Below are 12,545 nucleotides of genomic sequence, written 5' to 3'. Positions count from 1 at the left end.
CTCCCTGGCTCTCTGTCCCTGCCAGCCAGCGGTGGTGATGTCCCCAGGCCCAGGCACCCTCCTCTGTCCGGTGCCCTCTGTCTGTGCTAACAGTCTTGAAAGATGGGCCAGTGGGGTCTGGCGTCCTGATGCTGTGGGACCCCAGGGCAGACCTTGCCACGGAGGACCTGGGTTATCCCCCCTCAAATCAGGACTGCTGGCGGGGGGAGGGCAGAGCGGGTCTGACTCTTGCTGCAGTGCCCTGCAAGCACAGCAGCTGGCAGTGGGGAAACTGAGGCACGGGGCGGTGAGGTGGTGCCCCAGAGGCACCCCTGGCTCCTGCCCATCCCTGCGGGTCCTGTGTCATCCCCTGTTCCGTTCTTGTCCCTGAGTCACGGAACTCTCCAGGACAGCCGAGCTGCCAGCGCGGGACCGATGGGGACGCAGCACAGCGGGATCCTGGGCAGCCGAACGGGTTTGGGCAAGCGGTGGAGACCTGGAACACTAAATCCAGCTGCTGCCTCTGCCTTCGGAGGAGGCAGCTCAGGGAGCATTGTCCGAAGCCTTCCCCCAGCTCGGTGCTTGGGCTGACAGTGAGTGCCGGGGGCTGCGTGGAGCGCAGGGGTCAGCGGGGCGATGCCGGGCCCCTGGGTGCCCCCCAGGCTTGGGGAGCAGGGGGCAGGGGGGGAACGGCCCCAGGAGCACCAGGTTGCGGCTCTGGAGCTGGGGCTGGGGCCGGGACCCCTCTCGCTGGGCTGGGACTGAGACGGGGGGGGGCTCTGGGGCCGGGGAAGCAGGCGCTGGGCTGTGCCCTGCCGCGTCTGCCCGGGGATCTGGTCCTGCCTGCTCCGGCTGTGTCCTGCCCCTGCCCAGCCTGGACCTGGCCATGCCTTGCCTGCATCCGGCTGTGCCTTGCCTGCGTCCTGCCTTCCCTGGCTGTGTCGGGCCTGTGCCCTGGCTCGCTCTGACCGTGCCTTGCCCGGCTCTGGCCGTGCCTTGCCGGTGCCCTGGCTCCTCCGGTCGCGTCCTGCCTGTGTCCTGCCTTCTCTGCCTGTGCCCTGCCTGGATCCGGCCATGTCCTCCCCGGCTTTGCCCAAGCCCTGCCAGCCTTCGGCCCTGCCGCTGCCCTCCCCGGCGCGGCGGTGCCGGGAGCGGGCGGAGGGCAGGCGGGGCGGCCCCGGGGGTGCCGCTGCCCGCCGGGCCGGGCCGGGGCGGGGGCCGGGGCCGGGCCGGGCCGGGCGGGGGGCGGAGCGGCTGGGCTGGGGCTGGCGGAGTGTCAGAGGCGGCGGCGGGAGGCGGCGGCAGCCGCAGCTCCGAGGCAGCCGCTGCACCGGCACCGGCTCCCGGCACAGCCCGCCGGGCCCAGGTAAGGGCTGCGGTCCCACCCCGGCGCTCCCGGCCGCGCCCGTCCCCGTGGCCTCGGGCCGCGCCGTGCCCCGGCGTCCCCAGAGCCCCGGTGCCCGCGGCGGAGGGGCACGGCGACCGGCGATCCCCCGCAGCCGTCGGGGCCGCGGCACGGCGGGGCTCGGCGGCCGGTGCCCGGAGCCGGTGCCGGGGCTCCCGGGGCTGCGGGAGGGGAGCCGAGCCCGGGCACCGGCACCGGCACCGGCACCGGCACCGGGCACCGGCTGGGCCGGGGGTGCGGGCGGGGCGGGGGGGGCACCGGGGCCGGTCCCGCCGGCTCCCCCCTGCCCGGCGCAAGACTCCGGGCGGCGGGGCTCCGGGAGAAGGACTCGGGCGGTCCCCGTCCCCCCGGTGCCCCGGCACCGCCAGTCCCCGCAGCGGGCACCCAGCGGGACGCCGCCGCCGCAGCCCCCCGGTCCCGGTCCCGGGCTGCCGGCCGTCACCGGGGCAGGGAAGCGGGGGTGACCGCCCGGCACGGCGAGGACGCCCCCCCCCTCCCCGCCCCTGCTGCTGCCCCCCCCGCTGCTGCCCCCCCCGGAGTCCCTGCTCCGGCTGCCCCCGGCCGGGGAGAGCAGTGGCTTCGGGGGGGGGGTGCTGCCGGACCCCAGGGCGGGTTTGGGACGGGATTTGGGGGGGATCGGCCAAGCCCGTGACCCCAGCCCCGCGGTGGGGCAGGCAGCCGCCTCCGCTCTCGCCTCGCTGCTGGGGCGCACAGGCCGGGGCCGTGCCAGCTCCTGTCCCTTCGCCCCCCGGCCCCCCGCTCCCGCCAGGCTGGGCAGGAGCGGCCGAATGGCGGCGGTGGCGGGGGGCACCGGGGCGAGCCCCCTGGGGAAGGCGCTTTGGCCCCACGGGGCACCGGGGCTCGCAGGCCGTGGGGGAGAACAGAGGCGCGGGGGTCCCGGCAGAGCTCGGTGGCGGTGGAGCCTCCAGGGACCCCCGGGGGAGGTGGCGATGGCGATGGCGGCTCGTGCAAGCCGGGGTCACCCTGCGCCTTCCCACACACGGCCCATGCCACCCTAAGGTGCTGGTGCCGGGGAGGGTCCGGTCTCCTGGCAGGGGTGGGTGGGAAGCGCTCGGGGCCACGTAGGAGCAACGGCACCTTCTCACCGTCCTACCCGCCGATGCTTTCGGGAGGAGAGGCCGCCAGCAGCCGGCAGGAGCCCTCCCGCCGCACCGTGGCCATCGGGCTGGACTTGGCTCTGCCCTGCCGGGTGTTTCACTTCCCCAGATGTTCTCCAGATGTTCCCACGGGGCTGTGCTCCCCCCAGCACTGTGCCAACCCAGCCGAGCAGCCACGGGGATGGCTGCAGCCCTGCTCAGGGTGTCCCTCAGGGCTTGCTGCGGGGTGGGTGATGGTTTGCCCTTTCAGGAGAGCTTTGCCTGAAGGTGCCTTTCGTCTGGCGGGCCCTGCCAGCTGCCCCAGGAGAGCTGGACCCCAAGGAGCCCGGTGCTGCTGGATCCCTGTGTCAGGCTCAGCCTGCCACCGATGGGCTCCATCAACAATCCGTGTGCCTGTGGCCTCTTTCCTGCTTGAGGAAACCCTGGGTCCCTCAAAAGCATTCACTGCCTGAAATAAGGCAGGGACCCTTCCTCGGCCTCTTCCCCAAACTCCTTCAAATTGGGGAGGGGGTCAGGTAGGAGATGCTCTGAGGCGAGGGGCTCATCGCAGGCAGGCAGCACCCAGGGACAGGCACTTTGAGGCACAGCGGAGGAGGAGGTCTGCGTGCATCTCACCACCCCACCCCATTACACCCTGTGCCACACTGCTGCCCACATCCCCCTCAGCATCACCGCCGGCTCCGGCTGCTTGCCGGAGGGCTCCTCCAGCCACGGGCATCGCCTGCCCAGGAGCACCACAGGGGCATCGAGGGGTGCCCAGCTCCTGCTCGGGGAGAGCGGCCTTGGTACTGGCTGCGGGGGGCCGCAGGGGGGCCAGCGCTCTCCGGCATCGCCTTCCCACCCCATGTGCCCCCGTGAGCACCCTGCTCTGCTGGGCTGTGGGTGAACCCCGGGACCTGCCGCAGCACCGGCAGCTTCCTGCGCTGGAGCAGCCTGAGGTTTCTGGGCTGTCAGAGGTGTCCTTCTCCCACGGCCCCCAAAACACCAGCCCTGTGGGATTTCAGCAGTCGGCTTCAAATGGGAAACAAACCTCTCCCGTGGTTTGGGAAAAGACAACCGATCTCTGAGGGGACTGCCTCTCCTGCCAAAAAAAGGCCTGCCTGCTGCAAAAGCCTTTGATTCCCCCGCGCCTCCGTGCTTTCTGCAGAGGGAGTCAGCAAACCTGGCTCTTACTTTTACTGAAATCTCTGAATTTAGTATACGAGGAAGGAAGGGGCGGTGGTGAGAGAACAGACTCTAAAGCACCACGGCTGCTGGAACCCGCCCTGCGCATCGCTGCGGGAGGATGAAGCCAGCAGCGTGTCCCCTCTCCGGCCCTGGTGCCACGGGCAGCACCGGGGGCAGAGGCGGAGGGGGGGCTCTGGGGGTATGGGGTGGGGATTAAAATACAGTGGTGGCTGGGTGGTGGGTGCTGTGGGCACAGCGGGCTCACGGCCGGCTGCTTTTGGCAGCGCTCTTGGCTGGAGGTTGGGAGCTGTCGGCATCCCTGATGCTGCTGCATGGGTCGGGGGCTCGGCTCAGAGCCGGCGTTGGCTCTGCCTGCCTAGCCCAGGCTCCCTGTCCCAGGTGATGTCCCGGCCCCAGGTGACCTCCCTGGCTCCTTCTGCCACCCCCTCGATGTTTTAGGGGCCGGCAAGCTGCCCCCCAGCAGACTGCTCTGCCCGGTGCTGCCACGGGAGCCAGCTCTGTGCCCCCCTGCCCACCCCGGTGCATCCCAGGAGTGCTGTGGGGGGACTGGTCCCTGTGCCCCTGCTTGTCCCCTGGGGTCTGTGTCACTTGCAGGTGTCCTGAGGGTCGCGGGTCACTGCGGGAGCTGTCGCATCCGCTCAGCTTGCCCTTCTGTGGGGGGCTCCTTCCTAAGGGCAGCCGGTGGGGAGGCACCAGGGTGGGAGGCACAGGCAGGCTCATGCCTTTGCTCGCCCGTGCAGCACTGGCACTGCCCCTGGGGACGGTCCCTTCTCGCCTTGCAGCCTGCAGACCCAGTGGCTTTTGTCTTTGCTTTTCCAGGTGCCGAGGGCTCTGCCGGGGCGGCACGACCCCCCTCCCGCTGACACCACGCCGTGCCAGCCCCACCACCTGATGCCTGGGGACTGCCTGCCCTCGCCTTGACGGGTGACAGCGGGTGACACGGGGTGGCACGTGTCCCCCAGCCGGTGCCAGCGCACCCCATGGCGGTCCCCTTGGCCGCCTGGCTGTGGCTGATGCTCCTGGCCACCTGTCTGGCCGCTGGACACGGCATGGCTGGCAAGAAGGAGATCAGCACGGACGGGGACCTGGTGATCGGGGGCCTCTTCCCCGTGCACGAGAAAGGAGTGGGGAGCGAAGACTGCGGTAAGATCAATGAGCACCGGGGCATCCAGCGCCTGGAGGCCATGCTCTTTGCCCTGGACGAGATCAACAAGGATGGGAGCATCCTGCCGGGGGTGAGGCTGGGCGCCCACATCCTCGACACCTGCTCCAAGGACACCTACGCCCTCGAGCAGTCCCTCGACTTTGTCCGCGCCTCCCTCACCAGGGTGGATGGTTCCGAGCACATCTGCCCCGATGGCTCCTACGCCGTCCACGATGATGTGCCCACCGCCATCACTGGCGTCATTGGGGGCTCCTACAGCGACGTTTCCATCCAGGTACCCCCCAGGCAAGAGGGGCTCACGTGGGGCTGGGGGGGTCGGCAGAAATGGCGGGCGGGAGGGTGTAAAACCCCGGTAGCTGTGTGATGATGCCGCTGCCAGTGCGGCACAGGGATGCTCTCGCATCCCTCACAGTGATGCTGTGCCCCTTTCTGCAATGGGGAGGGAATGCTAGCCTGGCACCTGAGAGAGCCATCTCTCTGCTACCGTGGGGGGACTGCAGCCCTGATGGTGCCCGGGGTCCCCTCGGGGGCTGTGGAATCCCCCCACCCACCATAAGCCCTGGGAGCTGAGCCAGTGGATCCGTCCCACGCGGGGACGGGGGTTTATTCCCCTCCTGGGGTGCCGGCGGCAAGCGCAGCTCCTCAGCCCAGGACGATCTCAATGCTCAGGTCCACGCCGTCCTCGGTGCCACCACGCTGCCGTGTCCCTCGCCGCCGCCAGTGGGCTTGGATGGTGCGAGCCGCCTCCCGGCAGCGCCGGTACCGGTCCTTGGCCTGCCACATCCTGGCGTGGGCCTGGAGGAGGACGCTGGCCCTCTCCCGCCTGACGTACGCTGCCAGCGCCCACAGGCGCTGCTCCTCCCGCCGACGGGTGACGGCACAATGCCACCAGGCCTGGATGCGGCAGGCGCTGCGGGCGGCCACCTCCAGTGCCCGGCGGACCAGCTGTCCCCGCCACCAGGCCTGGATGGCCACAGCCGCACCGTGGCTGTCCCGCTCCCTCCTGGCCAGCACAGTGCTGGGGGCGGCTCCTGCCGTGCCCTGGCCCCCAGGGGCTGGCTGTCCCCGGGGGCCACCGTGGTGCGGGAGCGGGGTTTGGTTCGCCTGCAGCCCCGTGGGTCCTGTGCCCCGTGGGACGGGTGGGCGGCCAGGTGCAGGGACACCCCCCGGCATGGCGGAGACGCTCCTGATGTCAGAATGGCACCGGGGGCACCGCAGTGGGGACGCGGGGACACCGCTCCCGGCAGGCAGAGTTGCCCAGTGCGAGGGGGCACTGTCCCCTCTGTGCCCCCAAACCCGGCCCATGAGGGGCAGCCAGCTGCGAGGGGGCACCCGCCTCTGCGGGGCTCGGACATAGGGCTGCCCGGCTGGAGTAGGGTGGGCGCAGGGGGCCACCGCCCCCACGTGCCCGGTGATCCCACGGGGACAGGCACCTCGAGCCTCGGACCAGGCTGTCGCCCTGGGTGGGGTGCAGCTCAGTCCCCAAAACTTGTGGCTCTGCAGACCCAGGGGCCGGCTTAGGCGGGGAGAAGAGCATCCCCTGAGGATGCGGGCAGCTGGAGGGGCCAGCTGAGTCCCGGGGGCTGCCGGTGGCCCACGCACTCGCTAGGATTTAACAAGTCCCCAGGGTGTGTTGAACCCTGTCCGCCGGTCCCCTGGCCGTGGGGCGGAGGAAGCCGGGGCAGCACCCCGGTCCAGCCACGCACGCGCTTGTCCCTTCTCTTGCTGGAGGACCCCGCGTGTCCCCACGGCCGGGGGCACCGTCCCGACCCCGGGCAGGCAGGCGACGGCACGGGCAGCCCGTGCGCTGGCCGGGGAGCGTGAGCGGCGCTGGGGCAGCACGGCCGGCTGGCAGCTCCTGTTGTGCGGCGAGGCCAGGCGGCGGCATTGCCGCGCTCGGGGGCCTTCTTGCCATTAGGGGACTTGGTCGTGGAGAACATTTGTGCACGTTAATTAAGCCGCGTCTCTCACCTGGGGAGCAGCAAGATGTGGGCAGGCTCACCGGCCCTGCCGCCGCGCTCAAATCCCCCCCGTGCTGCTCCAAGAGCCTGGGTTTTTAACAGCCTCATTAGCAGGGCTTTTTTCCCCGTGAAGCTAACGAGAGCTTCTGCCCAGCGGCTGGAAGGTGCCAGGCCACCGGGGCTCCCGATGGAGGATGCGCAGGTGCTGGTCCCCAGGCCCAGCTCTGCAGCCCCCCCGAGCTGGGTGGGGGGCTCTGCCCTGGCTCCCAGCCCCCAGAGCCCTTTCCCCCCGCGCCATGGGGCTGCCAGGCGCCCTGGCTTTCTCCTTGCCCATGAGCATCTCCCACAGATCGCCCGTGGGGTGTTTCTGCTTTTGCCGCAAATCCAGTTACCTGCCTCCAGCCTCGAATTTCAGAGGGGAGTGCATTAAATATTAAATAAAAAAAATAAAAGAAATGAGCACATCTGAGGGCTCAGGCAACCATGTGAATGTGCTGTCCGTCCATCTGTCTGCCAGCCGGGACCCCCTGGGTGGGGGGGGTTGCTCATCAGCCCCACGGTCGTGCTTGGGAGCGGCTGCACCCCACCATGCAACACTCGGTGTTGGGCAGGGGTCCGCCGGTGGGAACATCCCTCGCGGGGGCACATCTCTGGGCACTCACCTCTCCTCCTCCGCGCAGGTGGCCAACCTGCTGCGGCTCTTCCAGATCCCGCAGATCAGCTATGCCTCCACCAGTGCCAAGCTCAGCGACAAGTCCCGCTACGACTACTTTGCCCGCACTGTCCCACCGGACTTCTACCAAGCCAAAGCCATGGCAGAGATCCTCCGCTTTTTCAACTGGACCTACGTCTCCACCGTGGCCTCAGAGGGTGACTATGGGGAGACGGGGATCGAGGCCTTTGAGCAAGAAGCCCGCATGCGCAACATCTGCATTGCCACCTCGGAGAAGGTGGGGCGCTCCATGAACAAGAAGACCTACGATGGGGTGGTCCGGGCTCTGCTGCAGAAGCCCAATGCCAGAGTGGTCGTGCTATTCACCCGAAGCGAAGATGCCCGGGAGCTGCTGGCAGCTGCCCAGAGGGCCAATGTGTCCTTCATGTGGGTGGCCAGCGATGGGTGGGGAGCCCTGGAGAGCGTGGTGGCCGGGAGCGAAGCGGTGGCAGAGGGAGCGATCACCATCGAGCTGGCAGCCTACCCCATTAAGGAGTTTGCTGCCTACTTCCGTAACCTCAACCCCTACAATAACAGCCGAAATCCCTGGTTTCGGGAGTTTTGGGAGCAGAAGTTCAAGTGCAGCTTCCACACGCAGGACTGTAGCCAGTACTCCCTCAAGACAGGCAAGTTTGAGCCAGAGTCCAAGATCACGTTCGTGGTCAATGCGGTCTATGCCATGGCTCACTCTCTCCACAACATGCACCAGGCGCTGTGCCCCAATGCCACCAAGCTCTGCGATGCCATGAAGCCCGTCAACGGCAAGAGGTTCTACAAAGACTTCATGCTCAATGTTAATTTTGATGGTGAGTCCAGAGATGAAGACGGGGTTTGGCTGCCTAACTGGAAAGGGATGGGTGGAGGGGCAGGGAGGAGGAAGGAGACCCATATTTAACCCAAAGCCCTCCAGTTCCTCCAGTCTGCCAGCACCCGGGGACCCCTGTGCCATGGGCTGTGGTTGTCCCAGGATGCCAACAGCCCACCATCATCCTTGGGAGGCAATCCAGGCCTTCTGCCCCCAGTGTGTGTGGAGAAGCTGGTGACCAACTCCATCCTGCTAGAGCTGGGTGGGACTGGCCCCACAGGGGCCCCTCCAGGAACGTGTGTCCTTGGAGACCTCACTTGCAAGCGCCATGATTTATTCACATTTCAGGGATTAAACTGGAGGGAGACCCTTGATCAGGGACCTCCATAGTTGGGGATGAATTAGAAGTGTGTCCTCTGTGACTTGGGCTGAGCCCAGCTACCCGGCTGTCATTGAGAGCCATGGAGGCTGCAAAAATCCCCCTCTTTGTCCCTGCAGAGCTGGCTGGGGCTGCCAACCTCCTAGGCACGTGGGGAGATAGTTCTCCACCATTGCTTTCCTGCTCCTAACGTGTGCATAGGCAGCAATTATGCGAGCGAAGGCAGGGAACAGGTGGGACATTTGCCTGTGACCATGGTGGGATGTGACCCTTTGAAGGAGCCCTGCTTCCACACCAGGAGCGAGCGCTCTCCTGCCCCACAGCAGTCACCATCTCCCCTTCTTCTCCCTCCAGCTCCGTTCAGGCCAGCAGACACCAAGAGCGTTGTTCGATTTGACCGCTACGGCGATGGGATCGGGCGCTACAACATCTTCAACTATCACCACATGGACGGGCGATATCGGTATCAGAAGGTGGGCTACTGGGCTGAGGGGCTCATCCTCAACACCAGCCTCATCCCGTGGGCTGAGACCTCCATCCCTGTGTCGCAGTGCAGCGACCCCTGCAAGAAGAATGAGATAAAGAGCATGCAGCCTGGAGACATATGCTGCTGGATCTGCATCCCCTGCCAGCCCTATGAGTACTTGCTGGATGAGTTCACCTGCATGGACTGTGGTCTTGGTTACTGGCCCAACGAGACCCTGAATGGCTGCTACGAGTTGCCCCAAGAGTACATCCGCTGGAAAGACGTCTGGGCCATTGGTCCCGTCACTATCTCTTGCCTGGGTTTTATCTCCACACTCTTTGTTTTCGGCGTCTTCATGAAGAACAATGACACCCCCATCGTGAAGGCCTCCGGCCGGGAGCTCTGCTACATTCTCCTGACTGGGGTCCTCATGTGCTACAGCATGACCTTCATCTTCATCGCGAAGCCCTCCACCGAGGTGTGCACGCTCCGGCGTCTGGGGCTGGGCACGTCCTTTGCCGTCTGCTATTCGGCCCTCTTGACCAAGACGAATCGCATTGCCAGGATCTTCAGCGGGGTGAAGGAGGGGGTCCAGCGCCCCCGGTTCATAAGCCCCACATCGCAGGTGGTCATCTGCATGGCCCTCATCTCTTGCCAGCTGATCATCGTCATCATCTGGCTGCTGGTGGAGACCCCTGGCACAGGCAAGGAGACCGAGCCTGACAAGAGGTACATCGTCACCCTCAAGTGCAACAACCGCGACTCCAACATGCTCATTTCGCTCACCTACAATGTCCTCTTGATCGTCCTCTGCACGGTCTATGCCTTCAAGACACGGAAATGCCCTGAAAACTTCAACGAGGCCAAGTTCATTGGGTTCACCATGTACACGACCTGCATCATCTGGCTGGCCTTCCTGCCCATCTTCTACGTGACCTCCAGCGACTACCGAGTAAGAGCCTGAGTTTCGGGGGGGGCTCTAATAGGACTTGATCTGAGCGGTCCCAGCGATTTGGGCCCTTGGGGTTTGCAGCTAGGAGATGCACGGGCCTGGGGAAGGGTCTTCGGCCACGGACCTGCTGATGGTCACCTCTGCATTGGGGCGTTCGTTACTGGGTCAAGTGTGGCTGAAGGGCTGTGGCTGAGGGGGCAATAGGTCCTGGGGAGAAGACCCCCCCCTTGGCAGACTGTTTGCTAGGGTGAGGATGGGAAATGTCCCTGAGACCTCCAGAGACCCCCCTGACCTGGCCGCGGAAGAGTGATGGCCATCCTTCAGCCTCGCGATGCAAAGGCACGAGACAGGCACACCCCACCCCCTGCCCAGGGCCAGTCTGGTCCCTGGGGAGCCGAGCAGAGCCGGGGATGGGGGAGCACGGGGTGCACCCTGCAGCACCTCAGTCCCCCCAGCAAGGTGCCCAGCCACGTTCTTGCCAGCCCTGGAGGTCCGTGTGGGGGTGGCTGCAGGCAGGGCCTTCTGGAGAGGACCTGCATCCCCCGGTGGGAGCGGGCACTGGGGTGAGGGGCGTTGGCAAGGCTGGGTGGGGGGTGCTGCTCAGGGTGCACCCCCTTTGAAGGAGCAGCACGTCCCCATCAAGGCAGTGCCCATCCTCTGCCCATGGGTCTCCAGCAGGCCCGCCCTGACGGCAGGACCTGGTGTGGGGTGGGATGTGCCTGTGGGGTGCAGGCAGCAGCCTCTGCCTGGTGGGGGCTGGCCGGTGCCACAGCGAGGGCTTCATCCTGCCCTGCTCGGGGCAGAGGGCTGGTGGCAGGAGCACCTGACGCCCACTCTTGTCTCCAGGTCCAGACCACCACCATGTGCATCTCGGTGAGCCTCAGCGGCACCGTGGTCCTTGGCTGCCTCTTCACCCCCAAGCTCCACATCATACTCTTCCAGCCCCAGAAGAACGTGGCCAGCCACCGCGTGGGCACCGCTCGGTTCAGTGTGGCGGCCGCCAGCTCCAGCCAGTCCCACGGTGAGTGCAGGGGGCTGGGGAAGGGCTGGGGGGGGACACCACACACAGCATCCCCTTCCCAGCAGGGAGATGGGGGCACCCCAGCACGGGCCCCTGAAGGAAACTGGGGTGCAGGGTAGGGCACGGCTGGAAACGGGGATAGAGGATGCTGTGGCCCCTGTGGCTCATCCCTGGCTGTGTCCCAATCCCTCATCTCCCCATCTCACGTGGTGGCAAGCCCCAAGGCTGCAGCGTGGTCTGCTGGGGGGTACCGTTCCTGGGGGCCCATCATCACCCCAGGGGGGCATGGCCACCCTGGGCACCCTCTGCCCCAGCCCCGGGGGACGCAGCTGCCCGGGGCCCTTGTCACCAAGCTGGGGGGGACACAGCTTCCCTGGGCACCCCTTCACCCCAGCCCTGGGCGATGGAGCTCCCCAGGCACCATCGCCCACCACAGTGGGATGCCCTGGGGGGGTGCTGCTGCCGGACCCCAACCTGCCCCTGACTGCTGCCTTCCCGGCCAGGCTCGGCCTCGCAGTACGTGCCCACAGTGTGCAACGGCCGTGAGGTGGTGGACTCCACAACGTCGTCCTTGTGAGGGACGCTCCTGCCCACGGCCGCACTGCACCCCGGCTCGCTCCCCAGGGAGAGCGGTGCCCGTGGCACAGCCCGCTCCGGGGCCAGAGGCAGCCAGGAGGCTCAGCCCCCGCCCCAGCACGAGCTACACGTCCCACACGCTGGGTCACGGTACGTGTCACCCTTCCCTCGCACTGAGCCACGTTACACATCCCTTGTCCCCTGCACTGAGCCCCGGCGCACGACCCCCCGTCCCTGCACCGAGCCACGGTGAACGTCCCCCCCGTCCCTGCACCGAGCCACGGTGAACGTCCCCCCCGTCCCTGCACTGAGCCACGGTGAACACCCCCAACCCCTTGAACTGAGCCACGGTGCACAACCCCCGCCACCTGCACTGAGCCGTGGTGCACGTCCCCTGCGTCACCTGCACTGAGCCGTTGTGCACATTCCCCCAGCCCCTGCACCAAGCCCTGGCACACGTCCCCCCGTCCATTGCACCAAGCCGTGGTCCAAGCCCCCCCCGTCCCTCGCTCCACGCTGTGGTGCACAACCCAACCCCCCTCTTGCCAAGCCACGCAGGTCCCGCTTTGCTTGCACCGAGCCACGTTGCGCCTCCGCTCCCTCCGCACCGAGCCCTGTGCTGGCACACGCTGCCCTCGCCACGTCACCCACCCGCGGCCCTCACTCTACCGCCCACCCCGCTTTCCTGGTGCAAGGCTTTTCACGTCCCCCCCCCCCGTGCCAAGCCGTGCCCCATGTCCCCCCTCCCCGGGCCCTTTGCAGTTTCACCTTTTCATCCTCATTTCGGCCCAGGGAAAGCCACCAAGCGCTGCGGGGCT

At 67.2% G+C, this 12,545-nt stretch overlaps 1 protein-coding gene across 3 annotated transcripts; it reads left to right on the top strand.

The window, feature by feature from the left end:
* The first annotated feature begins 38 nt into the window (after nucleotides 1–38).
* On the top strand, nucleotides 39–12,374 carry GRM2 (glutamate metabotropic receptor 2). 3 transcript variants are annotated; one of them, XM_075514020.1, is made up of 7 exons: nucleotides 39–572; nucleotides 4,510–5,129; nucleotides 7,497–8,334; nucleotides 9,067–9,185; nucleotides 9,264–10,130; nucleotides 10,977–11,151; nucleotides 11,655–12,374. In XM_075514020.1, the coding sequence occupies exons 2-7, from the start codon at nucleotides 4,671–4,673 to the stop codon at nucleotides 11,726–11,728; spliced, it is 2,532 nt and encodes an 843-aa protein (XP_075370135.1). In that variant the 5' UTR covers nucleotides 39–572; nucleotides 4,510–4,670; the 3' UTR covers nucleotides 11,729–12,374. The 3 variants fall into 3 exon arrangements, with proteins under 3 accessions (XP_075370135.1, XP_075370134.1, XP_075370136.1); XM_075514019.1 differs by having other exon boundaries at nucleotides 9,067–10,130; XM_075514021.1 differs by lacking the exons at nucleotides 10,977–11,151; nucleotides 11,655–12,374 and having other exon boundaries at nucleotides 9,269–9,368.
* Nucleotides 12,375–12,545: the final 171 nt, after the last annotated feature.

The sequence above is a fragment of the Mycteria americana genome, chromosome 11, assembly GCF_035582795.1.
Source record: "Mycteria americana isolate JAX WOST 10 ecotype Jacksonville Zoo and Gardens chromosome 11, USCA_MyAme_1.0, whole genome shotgun sequence".
NCBI lineage: Eukaryota > Metazoa > Chordata > Aves > Ciconiiformes > Ciconiidae > Mycteria > Mycteria americana.
This window is presented reverse-complemented; position numbering and strand designations above follow the sequence as displayed.

What these genes read in the sequence shown, in the direction of transcription:
- GRM2 (XM_075514019.1), top strand. Translation starts at nt 4,671, where the DNA reads ATGGCGGTCCCCTTGGCCGCCTGGCTGTGGCTGATGCTCCTGGCCACC. An exon ending in TGACCTCCAGCGACTACCGA is followed by an intron (nt 10,131 to 10,976) that starts GTAAGAGCCTGA and finishes TCTTGTCTCCAG; the next exon opens with GTCCAGACCACCACCATGTG. An exon ending in CAGCTCCAGCCAGTCCCACG is followed by an intron (nt 11,152 to 11,654) that starts GTGAGTGCAGGG and finishes CTTCCCGGCCAG; the next exon opens with GCTCGGCCTCGCAGTACGTG.